Genomic DNA, 19008 nt, shown 5'->3' with positions numbered 1-19008 from the left:
CCATTGAACTGATGACAAAACTGTTTGTGTTGAATGGGCAGTATTTCTCTGAGGGATATTGTTGTAGCTTTGTGGGCACCCCAGGATGGTCAGATGGTGCAAAAATATCTAGGTCAGGTTTTGAAAGGGTCGTTTTTGATGTGGCGCACTCAACAGAAGCAGGTCGGAAGGCCTCCTGTGTCTGAGGTGCCTCCAGACATGTCTTAAATCGATTTAATCTGTGTGCACACTGAAGAGACTCCGTTTCATGATCAATGCCTCTTGACTGACAGCTGTAATCCTTTGAAACACAGTCGGTCTGAACTACTGGGGCCAGAGCCTTAGACCACAATCTGTGTTTCTGAGGAGACTTGATGGTTTGAGACACACTGGTTTGTTGAGAGAGTTTAGATGAATTTCCTGTAATTGTCTGCATGTTGTTTTCTTCACGAGGCCACCTGAGATTGGATAGAAATGTTGTATCCACTTTTGTGTCACTGTTGAAGTCAAATTGTCTTCTCTTGGTCTTAATATCGGGTGACTGATTCAAGAGAGGCTCTGTGGAAAATACCACTTTGGGAGTGGTTGGGGAAGCTGGACTTCTCTCATAATACATTTGTTTATATGATTTGTCATTGGAGGTGTAATTCCTCCTCTGAGGGTAGTCTATACGCTTCCTGTGAATGTTCAGGCTCGACTGAGTAGCCTGTAAATCAAACACTGACTGAGACTCTCCCTGAACAACATTAGCAAAATGAATCCCTTCAGACTCTGAGAGAGACGTTTGTGTACCTGTCGCTCCACTTGGCAGAAATCCCTGTTGCTGTTTGATGTTTGACGTCGGTTTAGGGATTAAGGTCATGTTTATATTCCTAGGTGGAGGCTTTGGTTTATCTTTTGCAATATGTTCTCTTTTACTTAAACCAACTGTGCCTTCCAAAAAGCAGGAGTTTTGAGACGTGGCTGCTTGTCTCTGGAACTCAGAGTAAGTCTGATGTCGAGACATGGGACAATCTCTCCTCAACCCAGGATGAGTAAAATCCAGTAAAGCTTCATGGTCAAGAATGTCATGTTTTGCCTCATTTGAAGACATCTGTTTAATGGACTCATGCTCAACTTTAGTATTCGATATGGTTATTGATCTAGCACGTCTCTCTTTAGCGACAGGAGAAGGCTGCTTGCCTCCTCGGCTATCCAAACTCATCCCTTGGCACAGGGAAGTAGGAGATGGACTCAGTCTGGGTGTTGGGACAGTCAGAGTTGGAGATACACTCTGCATCGGCTGAGGCTGGTGCAATAATAGAGAAGGATCACTGAACTGTGAGGCGGGGAGATGAAGAAAATCCTTTGGCTGTGGTTTCAGAGTGGGAGAGGAATTTGGCTTTGGAGCAGGAAAGATGGAGATGCTGGGCTTTGCAGAGAGAGTAAGAGCGCTGTATGTTTTGGGCTTGGTTCTTGGGAGGGTTGAAGCTCTTTCTCCGTGGTTTCTCTGTGTATGCTGACATGATTTACTCCAAGAAGGCGAACTGGATGTCTTGGAGGAACAAATTGGGAGAAAAGACCTGCAGCCAAAAGAAGGAAGAAAAAGTGTAAACTACAAAAAAAAATATTTTAATATTTACGATATTAACACAACATAAAACTGAGAAAAGAATACAAGCTACAGCTTAATTTACCTGTCAGTGTTTGTCTGTCTAGTGTTGTGTTTTTCACAGATCAGTCCCTTCTTATCAAATGATGGGATTTGAATGGCTTTCTTTTTGATGACAGGAGAAGAGAGGGACAGAGGAGGAGACAAACAGACTGATGGATGTTTGCTTGTCTGTCTGGAGGATGCAGATACTTGAGGGATCAAAGGTGCCAGACGGTCATAAACACTCATTCTGTTGTAAATTGTGAGAAAAGAGATGAAAACAAAGACTGATTTAATTGATTGGATTATTTATGTTAAGAGTGGCAATACCACAATGTAAAAGTACTCAAAACTTTTAAAGCACAGAAATATCTGCAAGTGCTAACAGTAAAAGTACTCATGCAATAAAGGCCCTTGTGAGTTATATTACCATATTTAATATCATGGTATTGTATGGTGTGATTGTTAATACTAATGCATTAATATGTAAGTTGCATTTTACTGCCGTTTAGGTGAAGTTTTAACTATTCAAATGCACCATATTCTATAAATTAATTAAAAAATAATTCTACATAAAATTTCAATCTGCAAAGTAACAAGCAACTATAGCTGTAAAATAAATGTAGTGGAGTAGAAGTATAAAGTAGCATAACATGGCACCTCAAAATTGTTTAAGTACAGCACTTAACAAATATTACCAAGTTACTTTTAAACACTGCAAATCTGAAACAATATGACAGCTATGCACTAACACTATTAATCCCACTACATGACACATCTTAGCAATGAAAAATGCAACTTTTGAGGAAAACAGACACTAACCTGCTGTCTGAAGCAATATCTCTGTTGTTGACACACTGAGTGAGTAAATAAGTCACAGAGTGCGAGACGGGGAACGCAGTAGGAAGTAGTGGGCACAGAAGTGCCATTCTCTCCATTCCTCGACACTGAAGCTGCTCTGTTTCACTCCCACTCTGGTCTCTCATTTTGTTTAGTTCATGGGACGTCTGTGACATCTGAATGTGGTCTTACTGTAGTATTCTGTCTAATTACAGTACAGATCCTTCACTTTATCAGTAAAATGTACTTAAAAGTATCAAAAGTAAAATATACAGGACCCCTGATATTATTTTATATAACATTATTAGTTATATAATATTATTATTATATATATATATTGTTAATACTGATGCATCAAGTAGAAATGTACTGCTGTAGTTGGGTGAGGTTGTTTTATATATATATATATATATATATATATATATATATATATATATATATATATATATATATATATATATATATCGTTCAGTCCAATGGTTCTCAACATAGTGGTTGGGCCCCCTCCAAAGGGTCACAAGATAAATCTGAGGAGTCTTGAGATGATTATAGGGGAATCATAGAAAAAAAACTAAGTTCTGCCAAACAAATTGGTATTATTATTTTTGTAAATTTTCCTTTTTTTGTGAAATATTGGACACTTTTCCCTCTTTGAGTGAGAACATAAATAATTCAAAGGAGAAATGTCTCTTTGGTCGAGTTTCTTTAATTGTTTTTATAAGATTATATGTTTTTAATGTAAAATCTTAATTTAAAAAGTTAATACAGCAGTCAGATAATTGTAGTGAAGTATAAAGCAGCATAAAAAAGAAATACCCAGGTTAAGTGCAAGTACCATAAAGTTGTACCTAGGTACAGTACTTAAATATACTAAGTTTCTTCCCACCACCGTTGCAGATAGACTACATAAATCTTAAATATGATCAACTTCATAATAACATGCAGATTAAATCCAAAGAATTGAGGATTAAACAGCTTTATTTTGTATGAACAAAGGAAGCATATGATCATCAAAAGAGGGTTGTTACACACCCAGTTTCCTCACCATGCTGTCAAGTAAAAACAATGAAAACAAAAAATATACACTTTGAGCATTACCAAATTTTCAGTAATCTTGTTCATCTAGGATAATTTTGGCATCTTGAGTAAATTGTGTTGCATTTATTCAGTACATATTTTAATAAAGTCACTACTAACACCATTTTGGCACAATGGCACAAACAATCCACATGCTTCTCAGCAGCTGCCGTGCAGACATAACCAGAGAGAGAGAAAGAGAGGATTGAAAACCCTCCTCACTGGCGACATATTCATTGCACTTCTGTCATTCACTTCACTAATTTAATGCACAATATAAGTAGAAGTAGAAGTATAACTTCATGATTTATGTAAAGTGATTGTCAAATTACAAAACGTATGTAAAAGTTGGCACAAGTAGATGATGGCGTGACATTTACATCATGTTTAAATCACATTTCTAAAGGGCAACATGTCCTCCAACCACATCACAATCTTATCCTGCATGAAGTCTTCTCCTCCGTGCGCATTTGGCTTCCCCCTCTGCTTCACTTTCCCCTGATCTCTACATAAAGTATGTTAGAGGTCAAAGAAAAGTTGGAATGATAGGACAGGGCATTCTCTCCTCCATCTTTCTCAAGGTGTCGGCTCCCATTCCACCGGTGTGCTGGCAGAACCCCTGTCCAGATGGCCTCCCGCCTTGCTCCACCTCGCCCTCTTGATCATATCAGGGCATTGCTATCGTCATCTCTGCAGTTCACACTGGCCACCAGCGGGTGATGCCGGACTGTTTTGTTGCTCCACTTGTGGGCATCCTGCAGCCCTGGCTCGAGGAAGTAAAGGCACGCTCCGAAGCCTGCCAGCACCAAAACCGACACCAGCAGGTAGAGGGGGACAAACCAGTCCAAGAACAGCCACGACATCACGGCTGTCACATAGAGGGAAGGGAAGGGAAAGGAAGGGTGGAGGAGGGAAGGACAGAGAACGGATGAGGAGACAGAGAGGAAAGACATGACAGAGAAAGGGAAGGAAAGGAGGAGAGATGTTCAGGTTTTTAAAAAAGTAATCCTTCAGGGTGAAATATCACGCATGACAGACTGCAGCATCTCTGTGTCCCCTTATTTTTTGTCATTTCTTAGAAAGCTATCATCGATACAGTCACATGCATCAACACAATCAGCTCCCAGCCTCCAGTCTGTCACTGCTTCTATCAGACTGAGATACAATGATTTTTACACGCAGGTGTTGTACTAAAAATAGTGCTCAGTAGTAAATAAAGCCATCGTGCTTACCTGCAGACGCTGCTGAATCTGTTGGTCTCTTGGTCTTAGATGGTATGTGATGTGCAGCAGTCGTGAGTCAAATCAATCATCAGATTATTTCCAGCGCCGCAGCTCTGACTGTTGCATGTGAGACAGCGAAAGGTGCTCTCCGAGAGGCACAAGAGACAGAAGCTGCATGCGGCTCTTATCCTACCAAGCTCCTCTCTCTGACGTTCAAAAGGAGGGGTGGGGGTTGCTATGACAACACCCCTGCTGATGGTGGAGAGGATGAAGGGAGTGGGAGGGAAACTTATATAACTATAATCATTTTTTGGGGGGAGTGTGACAAGGAGGGGACCCTTCAGATGTCTGTGGATGCTCACCGCCTTGCTGCTCGCTGCGTAAAATCAATTCCACTCCATTTAACAGCAAGGCCATCACACAGTTTATGTGACATTGAGAGAGAGGGGGCCATTTTTGTGTGAGCCGTACCTCTAATATCTGCTCTGACTGACGGCAGCTGCAGACTTTTATGGAGTCAGTCCCCTGAGTAAAAGTGGTGTGGAAAAGATTTTTTTTTTGTCTTGCTTGCTCCAAGACATAGGCTGAATACAGAGAGGATTGGCCTACATAATGAAAAGTTGTCAGAGGATGTCATCTCTTTTAATGACCATTTTTAGCTCATTCTGCACAAGCGTCACATTGATGAAAAGCAGCCGAGTTAAACACATCAGCAGGCACTGCACACATAGACATCAAAGGGGCTTGAGCACCTGCCATCTTTTTCCTTGAGAGAAAGTGCCTTTTTTCTGGGGAGCTTCTTTTTTTCTTTTTCTTTTAATAAATGAATATATATTCCTGTTTGCGCACAGCTTCCCTGTCAAACAAATGTATTTATTGAATAAAAAATCTAAATATTAGGACGGGAGATTAAACTTTGTTGCGTTCTGATTAAAATAAAGGAAGTCAGAGTTGTGTTAATATATTTAACGTTTTGTGAAAAAATATTTTTTTAAATAAATAAGAATGAGAAGTGCCCTTTTTCACTTGAGACCCTGCCCCCCAAAATGTCTGTGCATATCCCTGCAGATCAGCTTCAAATGAAATGGTGACATGCAGCATCCTGGCCGTACAAGTTACATAAAGAAACAACAGATTAATTGAACAAATTAAATAAATGTTCTGTCCTGAAAGCTGAAGCTGATTTGAATCAGATCTGGTTCTTGGTTTTGGTTTATTGACAGCATTATATATATATATATATATATATATATATATATTGTCAACTATAGATAAATGTAAATTGTACTTCTGTTTGTATGTGTTAGGTCTGCAAATGTTTAGAATTTTTAGTTAATCAGTAGCAATTTCATCAATAATTGATTCAGTGGAGGTTTACACATTTATATATGATTATATATATATATATATGACTTTATAATGGAGTTTTGTTCAAATGGTATCAGAAGGGAAAAAATTTGCAAGCAATGCTATGTTAATGACTGAGAGAGAGGGGAACGCGTACTGAGCTTAAAGTGGGAAATTTCACAATAAAAATGTATGTGTGTGTGTGTGTCTCCACTATGGCGGCAGCTGCTGTGAGAGCACTTTGGGCTGCAGGAAGTCACAAACAAATGGAGCGACGACTTTGGGATCATTTAGATGGATGTGATGATTGCCTGATACCGTCACCACTCTGTGCTGAGAGAAACAAATGATAATGAACATTTGAATAAAAGCAAACATTACTCATATTTCAAGCTTCTTTGTGTTGTTCTGTCAGTCAATGTTTTTTCATCAACAGCTAATTCAGCTTTTGTAAAAGTTCACTGAGAAAGATCCTTTTGCCATTATTATTAAAATACTGTACATTTAGCATATTATGTTGTTTACTTTGTGTCTATCACAGTTACATCCCTTACTATCATCACTACCCCATCTGTTTGTCGTTCATTCTGCACGTTTGTTTATTTTTACATATATCTACGTACTTTTGCACTATCTTGTTAGACTGCAGTCTGCTAAACTGTATGTTGTTGTACTGGTACTTACTGAATCTACTCTAATCTCTTCCCTCTCTAATTTCTCCATCATTTCAGCTTTCCCACACTGACCAAGTTCTTTTCATTCATGATTTCCTATTGCATCATACCTGGCCAAATGTCAGTTCTTGGTCTTTTAGACATACTAGTGCAGACCACCATCGTCTAGACTTTGAGGGATCCCTTTCCTACTTCCTGAGCCTATATTTAATAAAGATACTTCATGTCGATGGAATGTTATCACCAAAATCTTTCTCTGCTGCTAACCTTAATAAATACTGCTGTACACTTCCAATTGATCTCTTATCATTGAACTATAATTGGGAACGAGGCTTTAATCAGAAGCGATTAGCTATTCTCCCCCTCAGTACTTGAGGGTCTCATGGTCGAGTACTCCAGCAACTAATCTGGAGCCCTCATGACCCTGTATAGGGAATGAGGAGGGTGGGTGTTCACCCTGGCAAGATTAAAAACAAAACTTGCCTCCAAGGTCGGATGAACTCTTTGAGTCAACGGCCATACATCAACATGGAGCTGGGATCCGATTGAGGCAATTGTACCAAGCATAGCTTATACTTTTGGCATTCCCTGCATCTGGAGCTTCTCGCAGACGTACTGGCTGTGCCTATCCTCTGATTCCGAGAACTTCAGAGAAGAGAAGCCCTTGATAAGTGAGAGGACCACCCAAGGCAGCTTTAAAGTCCTGGCGGCAATTTTCGCATCGCATCCTCACATCTTAATATGTGAAAAGCGCCACGCATTGTCATTCATGACAGAAGCATGCCAAAGAGAGTACTTGATCAATATGCAGCATGTTCAGTGAGTCAATGTTAAGGTTCCCATCTATATACCTTTAAGAGAACCCGTAATCTATCTAACATGCTTGTAAGGACTGAAGTTTAATGTTTCTGAAACTGTGTACCTTTTCATTTGATGATCATACGTGACCTTAACAGCAAACAAGACTAACAGTAAAAAAAAACTGCCCATGGCATAGAGCACACATTCTGACGGGTCACAGATTTCGGCATAACATCGGAAAAGCCTGTGTTAGCGTATCCAGCCAGGTAAAGGGTAGCCGGAGATTTCTTTATATAGGCAATTGTATTTTAATTTTATTTTTAAAATAGTTCTGTAGTTATGACTGATACTGGGGGGGGCATCACTGGAAAAAAGGAAATTAAACAAAGAACAACTAAAAGCTAAAAGGGAAAGTGACAGACCACAAGCGAATACCCAATTACGGGATTGTAAATGATTCAAAACCGACCCCGAATTGACCCTCAGGTATGTAATATGTCTGTGTTTTTGTTGTTCATTTTGTTTCACATTAATACTATTTAGCTGTTTGCTTGTATAATCTGTATATTGTTTTGTGAAAGTATATTTTTGTTTTTGGCTGATAAATTCATGGGATTTACTTCTGGGAAGGTTCCCTGTTAGGTTTTCAGTAAAGAAGGTCTGAGGACACCTTTGTGACTATAGGGAGCCATTTGGCACCTGTTGGTAATAAGTTGACACTCGATATCAAAACTGAAGGACTATAGACCTTTTTCACAGCAGACATATTGACTTGTCATAGCAGAAAAAGTAATTTTATTAACAGTGTTTCAGTTTCGGTAAGTCAATGCCAGTGAGCCAGTATGCACAATACCAGGACCCTGAAACTAGCTCACCTACAATCAACGTATTGCAGTCATTTATAATGATATTAATAACATTTTGACAAGCCAAAATGTCTGCTGTGAAAATGGTCTATTGGACACTGAAGAAGGCATAATCGAAACATCTGTGCATTTTTCCCCTCTGCTAAATTATGACATTAAAATGAAACAAAACAGGAATCTGATTTGGTGTGTGAGCTCTTTTTGCACTTTAAGTTTCACATCTATAAATATTTCTGCTCATTCTGAGACATTGAGTCTGTACTATGGTACTGCTTTTAGATCTGTGCAGCTGCCTGCCACAATAGGTTTAATAGATCAACACAGACACCAACACAGTGTTTAAATCCCCAATTATTACATTATCTACATGTGCATGTGTTGGTGCAGGGTGGGTCAGGTTTGTCACATACGTCAACGCAATTAATACAGTTTAGTGTTTTTACTGTCTGTAAAAAACTTTTTTTTCCTGCAAATTATATTTATATATTTTTTTTCTCCAAGTTTCAAACTCACATTTCTCTCACGATATCCTTGAAGAAGTTTCAGTTGGTTTGATTCTGGTGCTGCACCAAAGCCTTTGTCTCCTCTGAAAAAAACAGATTTTAAACATGTTCAGTATGACATGCTTTGATGATTTCATTAAGGCACATTAAATTATTGAATTAGGACCCACAAGGGGACTTGAGACAGTCATAACATTATAATGCAAACATCCATTTCAGGTTAATCAGTATCTTACAGAACAACTAGAACAGAGGCTTGAATCCTCAACTGCATCTCCAGACTCTGCTCCAAACTGATGGGCACTATGTTTTTCTGAAAACATAAAATGAAACACATGTACTGCACAAGCTGTATGTTAAACCTCTGGTGTGAAAAACACTTAAAAGAAAGGAGGTGGTGAATGTGGGGGACGGTTTGGGAGGTTAAAAGTGACTTACAACATTTACTCGCAGGTCTCTGGAGAATACAAATCCTGCTGGAGAGAAAGATATTCAGCAGGCAGCAGATGAAAAAAAGTGAGATTTGAAAGAAAAAAATATAAGACATACCTTCGTCAACTTGAACTAGACCTCGCTCTAAAAGGATGTGCACTGACTGTTCAGACAGAGTCGGGTTTGCAGCCAACAACCTGAAAGAAATACAACACTTTAGCCAACAGCAGACTTTGGTAGTATACTAGAAATCTAATAGCCATATTTTATTTTGGTCTGTTTTATCTTTCGACGAGATTTATTATATTATGTTAACACATTAGTATTTAGTATTGCATTCCTTTAAAATTGTTGGACTCATGATGGAGTTTTGAAAATGGATAAAAATACAGAATGAGAGATATTGTCTTTTGTATTCCACATATTCTTCTTCCTTGTAAAAAAAACCTGCCGCCTACATTACCCACAATGCAATGTTGACAGTTCGGTCAGATATTTGGGTGTGCTGTACTAGTGGTAGCCTCGAGCAGAGATGAGTTACAGACATCTGGTAAACTCACTTCACTTTTTCATTTTTAAAGTTGTAGTCTTTAATCCCAACTGACGCTGACTCAAGTGACATCACTTGAGGTACTTTATCAGACTTAACGCAGCACCCTCTGGAGCCACAAAAGGCTTTAAACAACTTTTCTAACATATGCATTAGCACTTCCCCTTTTAACACACTTCACATAAGCACAAAACATCCTACACAGATTAAGGTTTATTTAATTTGAATTGGTCATAAACTGGAGTGGTGTAGTACCTCTCAACTGCCTTCTTATAAGTGTAAACTCTTTTCTTCTCTTCTGTCTTTTTTTCAAACTGAAGCACGTCATCCATCCCCTGCCTAATCACTTTGAAAATAAAAATCTGCAGGAAAAGAGACAGACGTTACTGACAGGAGTGGAATATGAAGATAATGCAATACTACTGCAGCAATCAATTGTTACTATTAGATTACCTTCCCTTTAAAGGCTTGAAATATGCAATATAGTGATAATTAAAAGTGTTGAAGTACTGAATCTGTAGGCACGAATCCAAAGCAGTCCAGCAGTACGACAGCATCCACCATCTCAGGATACAGCGCACTGAACTGTGGAAAACACAATATGCACCATGTATGATACCACGCAAAAAACATACAGTATTATATACAATATTCTGTGTAAGGTGTGAAAACAGTGATAAGTTGTACATGAGGAATCTTAGTTACCATTGCAGCGATATTGCCACCTGTGAAAGAGTGAATAAATACTCATGCTCAAAGCTTTAGAGACTCGTTAAAGTCATTTTTTTGTTATTGACATCAAATAGATTCTGGCTTTGATTGTGAGGCTTTTCATTATAGATTAATCTGTTGATACATTTTTTTCATTATTCACTTAGTCATTTAGTCTATAAAGTGCTAGAAAAAAGTGAAAAATGTCTAAGCTAGCACCTTCTAATAGCTTATTTTGTCCCACCTACAAAACTCAGCGTCAGTACATGTGAATCACTCACCCATACTGTGGCCTATGATGGAGAATCTTGTCCAATGGAGACCTGTGGGAGTTATTTAATAGAAATCACATCTGATTAAATCTAGTTTCACTTATAGGGCTGTACTTTACTGTCACAGAGATGCACAATAGTCCTGAGGAGATACAACTTCTTGATATAATCAGATATGAGTGGAACTAATGGCTAAAAGGATCTTGCAACTTCTTGAACTCACACACCGTCAATGACTCTGCGTACATCTGCCACGTTTGCAGGAAAAGTATAGGGAACTCCAGCAGGACGATGGGAAGACAAACCGTGACCGGCCAGGTCCACCGCCACATATCTGCACTCTGACAGGAAATAGAAAGAGATAACTTTGGTGGTCCTCATGTTTGTGACCAAATTCCTCCAAAACTAATAACATTCCCATCAGCCTCAGTTACTTTTTGTTTAGTGATAATTAGCAAATGCTAGCACGCTAACACTCTTTACTAGTATGTTGAACACGGTAAACATTATACCTGCTAAACATGTTAGCATGCCAAAGTTAGTATTTGGTAGTACAGGGCTGCTAGCATGACTGTTAGCCTAAGCTTTGTCCCAAATCCACACTACTAAGTCACAGTATGTTAGCAGTTAATATAAAAAAATATTAACATACTTCACCATTTTATCCTTACAGGAAATTATAAGTGTGCAAGACACCAAAGAGACATCAAAAAGGTTTTTCCTAACATTTAATAACTTTTTCAAGCTGTTTTGCCAACACTTACAATTTATCTTATTTGTTTCCCAATTGTAAGCTGCTCCTCCATTTCCTTTGTGCATTGCATTGTGGTTGAATAGTGTGCAGCACACTCAAAAGTCGACAGTATTTGGTATGCATGCTGTCTGCTTTGAGTGTAGGCTACTTTATTTTGCCACACACTATTTCTAAAAACCTGCTTAGACTCAGTGGGTAGTGTGGATTTGGGATACAGCTTTTGTCTTGTTAAAATAGGGGTACAAGGTGGAGGGTGAGTCCCATTTTAATGACCCTCATCTACTTTGTCATAGTTTACCTTTGGGTAGAAGGGGAATGAGAGTGTTGAATGTACCACAGTTGTCAGCCCAGCCGTGCAGGCAAAGCACAGGACGGCCGTGATCAGGACCCCAGACTTTCCCTCTGATCTCTCCCCATGGGACTGGAATAGAGAGCTCTGAAACTGGACACATTACACAAAACAACACCTCAGAAAAAGGATTAAAAAAAACAAGGATCTGACCTAAATTTACTGTTGATATAAATTAGCAACTACTAGATTTAACTACATCCATGACTCCTGAAAGTGGAAAAATGTTAAATATCTTGGGTCACTGAGAAATATTACCTGCATGTTTAATTGTAGATGACATTTCAGTGTCTGATGACCCTCAGATTTTGTCGCTGACAAATGAAAAAGGAGAAAATCAACTGCAAAGCTGAATATCCAGCAAAAACAAAGTGACTACAATAAACTAAACTTAAAGCTTCAAACTAAACCCTGAATTGTGTGTTTAACAAATTAAACCTGCAGACATACTCTGACCTTTGGAACCTGAAGGAAACATAAACAGCCACCAATGATTTTATTGGATATGCATAAGGACAAGTTGCTAGTATGGCCAATCATCATACACTGCAGAGGCGGATCTTATATTCCAACAAGGTTACAACTCTCTACTCTCCTGTCTGTCTACATTCCCTCAGTAATTCCTGTCAGGCAGTCTCCTGCAAGGACAATAAATCTGGGAAAGAGTGAAATCTGGTACATGCCACCATCATTCATCCCTCTCTCTGTAATGAGATGATCTCGAGTACAGTGCTCTCTTACCACAGCTCTGTCGTCAGCAAACTTGATGATGGTGTTGGGAGTCGAAAGTGGTTATACAGTCGTGTGTGTACAGGGAGTATAGCAGGGGCCTCAAAACACAACCCTGGGGTGCTTCAGTGAGCACCCAGGCCTGAAGGTGGAAGAGATGTGTCCATCCACCCTCGCCACCTGGGGCTTGTCCATCAGGAACTCAAGGAACCACATGCACAGTGGTGTTTGATCCTTAAGCTTTGTGATGAGCCTGGAGGGAACGATGGTGTTAAATGCTGACCTGTAGTCATGAAAAGCAATTTCACATACCTTTCTTTTCCAGGTGAGATAGGGTGGTGTGGAGCATGTGTGCTATGGCGTCTGACGATCGTTTTGGATGGTAGGCAAACTGTAGTGGGTCCACTGTGCGGGGTAGTAAGGAGCAGTATAATCCTTGACCAGTCACTCAAAGCATTTCATCACTATAGAGGTTAGTGCCACTGGGCGGTAGTCATTCGGGCAGGCTGGTCTTGTTTTCTTGGGCACAGGAATGATAGTGGACTTCTTGAAGCATGTGGGTATGACAGACTGAGCCAGTGACAGGTTGAATATCATTTTTGAACACCGGTGCTCAGCACAGTTTGAGGACCGCCCACTGATAACATCAGGTCCTGCTGCTTTCTTGGTGTTCACATGCTTGAAAGCACTCCTGACGACATGCTCAGGAAAAGTGACACTTCCACTAACCTCTGCTGTTTTTGCTTGTTGGTTGCCAATAGCCTCAAAGCGAGCATAAGTTGTTCAGCTCATTTGTCACAGAGGCATCAGCACTTGACAAGGAATTTTCAACGTAAAAAGATGTAACTAGTTTTCGGTACAGTTGCTTCTGTTGTCTTTAAATGTTACTTTCTTTTTAGTCTTTAACTACTAACCTGGATTTTAACATCAGCTATTTATCATGAAACCATCAACAAACAGCAGAATATATTCTATATATGAGATATACTGTAGATATATTCTATATATATCTGGACAGAAGTAGGGAGGATTTAACTGTATTAAAGGCCTCTAGAAATCGACCCTTACAATGGGATGTGGTGTAATGTCAGCCAGTGATGTGATAAAACCTGAAGCCAGATTGAACAGTCTCACACAAATAACCTGGAAATGGATTTTGTAAGTTGAACATTAACGGGTGACTTGAGGCGGTTTCTCATAATGGAGGGTTTAAGAGATCGGGCTGTAGTTGTTCATGTCACTTATGTCCACTTTTGTGCTACTTTTAGAAGTGTGTCACATCGGAGATGAAAGCTCTAAATTGGGAAATACCCTTATTTGTTTTCTTGCCAAGAGTTAGATAAGAAGATTGATACCACTCTCATGTTTGTGTAAATATGAAGCTACAGCCATCAGCTAGTTAGCTTAGCTAAACATCAAGACTGGACAACATGGGCAAACAGCTAGCCTGGCGTCTGTCCTAAACTGTGCATGAGTAAAACATTCTGTAAGTGTGTCCGTCGTCCCCCTGTTCTGATTTGTCAATGAAGTTGAAAAATAAAAATACACTTATGATGAGACCTTTAATACTATTGTTCAAAACACAGTTTTCTCTTCTTATAAACAGCACAATATGACTTTAGTGTGACAGTGTGAGGATGTTTGTAGCTTATAGCTTGTGCTGTCTGTTGTTTGACTGGGACAGCACTTTGGTTCGCAGGAAGTCAGACACAAATGAAGTAATGACTTCAGGCTTATTCAGATGAACGTGATGATCGCCTGGTACCTTCACCACCATGTGCTGAAACCAACAAAAACAGAGAGGGATATTAACTACAGATATACAGAATCAATAACCTCTAAGATGTTCAAATAACCATTACAAACCACTCCAACTGTATTTTCATTCTGTCCCAAGTTGCAAACTCACGTTTCTGTCCTGTAAGCATTGGAGAAGTGTTGAGGTAAATTTTCTTTGAGCTGGTTCAACAGATATTCTACTGAAGCCTTCTTCTGCTCTGGAAAAAGATATTTTAAACATACAATGTGAGAATAGGCCATATAATGTAGGACGAAGTGTATGTTGTTGATAGAAAGCTATGATATAGACTGAGATTTGTGGGGTGGGGATATGATTTTCACATCATTTGTTAGCTGTGTTTCTTCTCAGGACATTACCTACTGTAAGTCAGTCAGCTGATATAAATACCTCTGTCTGCTGTCACATTGTCATACTGCAGGCATAACATAATGCAAACATCCATTTCAGTATAGAGATCAGTATCTTACAGAACAACTAGAACAGAGGCTTGAATCCTCGACTGCATCTCCAGACTCTGCTCCAAACCGATGGGCACTATGTTTTTCTGAAAACAAAATGAAACACATGTACTGCACAAGCTGTATGTTAAATCTCTGGTGTAAAAAAAACTGTTAACAGAGAGGAGGTGGTGAATGTGGGGGACGGTTTGGGAGGTTAAAAGTGACTTACAAAATTTACTCGCAGGTCTCTGGAGAATACAAATCCTGCTGGAGAGAAAGATATTCAGCAGGCAGCAGATGAAAAAAAGTGAGATTTGAAAGAAAAAAATATAAGACATACCTTCGTCAACTTGAACTAGACCTCGCTCTAAAAGGATGTTCACAGACCGTTCAGACAGAGTCGGGTTTGCAGCCAACAACCTGAAAGAAATACAACACTTTAGCCAACGGCACACTATAGAGACAAAGTTACTAGAAATATGAACTAAATCTTTGTAAATGATACCTCTCAACTGCCTTCTCATAAGTGTAAACTCTTTTCTTCTTTTCAGTCTTTTCAAACTGAAGCATCTCATCCATCCCCTGCCTTAGCACTTTGGAAAGTTCTTTCTGCAGGAAAAGAGACAGAAGCTACTCACAGTTGTGGAAAGTACAGCCAAGCTCTTATATATATATATATATATATATATATATACAGATACAGTATATGAATAAAAAGAAAAGATTGGAAATGAAGAAAAATTAAAGCACAATGCAAAAACGTTGAACAATCTTCATTTTCACCACAATGTTCTTTCCTTGTAAGCCTCTGGTTGAATAACACAAAATCCTGCCTATACATTATAATAATCAAAGCATCTAAATTTACAATAAAAATACATGACATATTAGAAACATTTTCTACATTGTATTTTTATATGTCTGGGGAGTTATATTTAGCAACCTGGAGTGAGTTTTAAATTCTGCAATCAATAAATTACAAATGGTGGGCATTAAATGGCCTGATTCTGGAGTCTGTAGTATTCTGACTTCAGTCAACAAAATAAATAAAGAAGTAAATAAAAGATTACATTTAGGCCTTCTTTTGGCGAAATACAATTTATAGAAACAGTTCAATATATACAATATGAAAAATTCAAATCAAATATTTTTAAGACTTTTCTTCTGGTGTCTGTTCAGACTGTCCTGGCCATGCATTTATTCACACAAACCATTAAAGCTTCACAATGAGTGTAATCTGGGGAGTCAAAATGATTCGTACTAAATCTGTAGGTAGGAATCCGTAACTGTCCAGAATCACAAGAGCATCCACCATCTCAGGATACAGTGCACTGAACTGTGGAAGACACAATTTGGACCATATGAGGATACCACATAGGAAAACGCAGCAAAATGGTCTCTGTATATTGCGTGAAAAAGAGAAAAGAGATAGGACAATGACACTCACCATTCCAGCAATGTCAGCACCTGTAAATAAAAAGAAGCTGCATTTGATTTGCACTTTAAATGACTTTGTAGCACAGCAGTACATATTAAGATAAATTCTGCTCTAATGGTGGACTCACCCATACTGTGGCCTATGATGGAGAATTTCCGCAGCTGCAGAGCTGTGGGAGTTAATTTCACAGATCATCAACCAGGTTCAGTATCTCATCACAGAACACCAAGGTAGTTTTTTTGGGTGCCAAACGTCCCTCTTTTGTTTAATCCTGTAGTCCTGTAAATTCTAACCTTATGCTAAAACTTACACTGTTTGGCTAAAAACTATTCTACAACATTATGAGCTTATTATGTGCTCACACACACACACCATCAGCGATTCTGCGTACGTCCGCCACATATGCAGGAAAAGAGTAGAATTCTCCAGGAGGACGATGTGATGACAGACCATGACCTGCCAGGTCCACCGCCACATATCTGCACTCTGACAGGAAGTACAGAGAAGAGATGTGTAAAATACTCACAGGACACACTCAGCAGACACCAAATCCCTAACACATAAATTACAATTTTGGATAATTATGTATGTTATTATTCTGAGATAGTTATTTGAGTTTAGTTGAGTTTATAAGCACTTGAACTAACTGCTCAATTGAAGCCAGAGTTAATATTAATCAATCATTTATTTTTTTACTGGAAACTTATGATCCATTAATGTTGAATTGTATGCTTGTACGTTCACATTATCACCTTTTAAAATATGTTTTAAAGGTGTTCTGCCACCAGCAGATGGTTTCAGTTGAACATTCTGTTGCTATAGCAACACCTGCTGACAGTTCTACAGCTAGCAGCTTTTTTGGTCGATAGTTAATGTTACATCGATAGTTACGTCAGATCTGTGTCCAAGATATTGATGGCCATCTCCTATCTACAACTGTTTGAGCATTATCTGTAAGTAGCTACTCCTTCTATTACAGCAATTGTGTGACTGTTCATTTAGAAGAATTTAGTTTTTCTATGATAAGCTAGCTTACTGCTAACCAAGCTAGCCACGGCTAGTTTTTAGAGAATCCTACTTTACTAGCTAGCTAAACATTCTGTAGCTAACTGTTGAATTAGCTAAAATTACTGTTGGGCTAACTGCTGTGCATGTTACCCTTTTACTGTTACTCTTATGTTAACTACATTAGTTACTGTGTTGTACTTTCTAAAAACAAACTTAACTTAATTAATGGAAAGAAAAGAACAGTGCCTCCATTTTAATGTTACTTAATTATCATTACCAAATTGCAAAGCTTTTTCTATGAAATGTACTGGAAAATTATAACTAAAGTTACTGTAGTATTACAATTGCAGTCAGACCCATGAAATAAAGCGTTACCCAGTTTTGTTAATAGAAAGTCTCATTACTAGCCAGTAATGCATTAGCTACCTTTGGGTAGAAGGGGAATGAGACTGTTGAATGTACCACAGTTGTCAGCCCAGCCGTGCAGGCACAGCACGGGACGACCGTGATCAGGACCCCAGACTTTCCCTCTGATCTCTCCCCATGGGACCGGGACACAGAGCTCTGAAACTGGGACACATTACACAGTCTGCATATCAAACACAATAATTACTGAGAATTAACAGCTCAAAAACTTAAAATGAACGACTACTATTATATATTTCAACCGGGAACAAGAAACTATTTAACTCATTGCACACGATCGAATTACATCCATGAAAATAAAGTGTGCAGCTCATGCACAAAGATTTAACAGAAATGAACAACAGCACCATTACTGGCTTAACGGTAACGTTATATGAGCTTAAAAAGAAAAGAAAAAAAGTGCTGGATGTTGAAATCCAAAACTAGTAAACAAGTGGATATCAGTGATTTTAACTGCTGTAGATCTCTGACTGTACACTAATTATTAAAGTCTCCACATCTGACTTTGTTACCTTCTTTAGCCATTTTAGTTGATGTTGCACAGTGTCTAACGCCTCGTAAAGTTTGCAGTAGCGCTCGCATCTCTAAACAAACTAACCGTAAACACGTTATTTCCGTGTCCTCTGGCGCTCTGCTGCATCAGAACGATCTAAAGCACCACAGTGGCATGCCTTTTATTCCCTCAGTTCGGTCTTTTAGGCAGCGCCGCTACTAGGTGGACAGTTGATATTTTCAACTGTGTCTATTTTTCCTATGGAGAGATTAATCTTCCAAACTGCCAATAGACTTTTAGCAACAGTATCTCTGTCATTTTATTTACCCAATGCATTAGAATAACTCTGTCACCTGTAATCATAGCCATCACATTAAGCTGCCTGAAGATGCACACGTTGGTGTCTGACTGACATCTATCCTCTACTCGGTCAAACATAAATCAGGGGTCAAGGAATTGCTGAACCAAATCATCAACCAAGAACTTCTAAAGCCTTAACACAAAATGGTTATTTCCGTAGGCCTACACAAAGTAGGAAAGTTCTCACTTCCATGCTGCACTTCCTGCACAAATGATCGTTTATGAATTTCACTCCGAGAAGTTAATGGAGTTATATCTATGATATGAAATTAAATATCTAAGATGTTTTGTTTTTCCAGTCA

General features: G+C 38.9%; 2 protein-coding genes across 3 annotated transcripts; both read right to left on the bottom strand.

Annotated features, from left to right (window-relative positions):
* Positions 1-7137: 7137 nt before the first annotated feature.
* On the bottom strand, positions 7138-12294 carry LOC144531177 (serine hydrolase-like protein). Its single transcript, XM_078271161.1, has 13 exons — positions 12270-12294; positions 11961-12104; positions 11136-11249; positions 10918-10959; positions 10631-10650; positions 10436-10510; positions 10181-10287; positions 9493-9572; positions 9382-9419; positions 9180-9256; positions 8898-9026; positions 7350-7476; positions 7138-7197 (listed from the first exon to the last, which is right to left on the bottom strand). The coding sequence occupies exons 1-13, from the start codon at positions 12292-12294 to the stop codon at positions 7138-7140; spliced, it is 1038 nt and encodes a 345-aa protein (XP_078127287.1).
* Positions 12295-14283: 1989 nt separating this feature from the next.
* On the bottom strand, positions 14284-18503 carry LOC144529727 (serine hydrolase-like protein). 2 transcript variants are annotated; one of them, XM_078268996.1, is made up of 12 exons: positions 18366-18503; positions 17854-17997; positions 16792-16905; positions 16547-16588; positions 16429-16448; positions 16243-16317; positions 15487-15590; positions 15322-15401; positions 15211-15245; positions 15009-15085; positions 14650-14737; positions 14284-14520 (listed from the first exon to the last, which is right to left on the bottom strand). In XM_078268996.1, the coding sequence occupies exons 1-12, from the start codon at positions 18433-18435 to the stop codon at positions 14389-14391; spliced, it is 981 nt and encodes a 326-aa protein (XP_078125122.1). In that variant the 5' UTR covers positions 18436-18503; the 3' UTR covers positions 14284-14388. The 2 variants fall into 2 exon arrangements, with proteins under 2 accessions (XP_078125122.1, XP_078125130.1); XM_078269004.1 differs by having other exon boundaries at positions 15211-15248; positions 17890-17997.
* Positions 18504-19008: the final 505 nt, after the last annotated feature.

The sequence above is a fragment of the Sander vitreus genome, chromosome 2 (assembly GCF_031162955.1).
Source record: "Sander vitreus isolate 19-12246 chromosome 2, sanVit1, whole genome shotgun sequence".
Taxonomy (NCBI): Eukaryota; Metazoa; Chordata; class Actinopteri; order Perciformes; family Percidae; genus Sander; species Sander vitreus.
The sequence above is the reverse complement of the archived record's forward strand: the minus strand, read 5'-3'. Positions and strand labels throughout refer to the sequence as shown.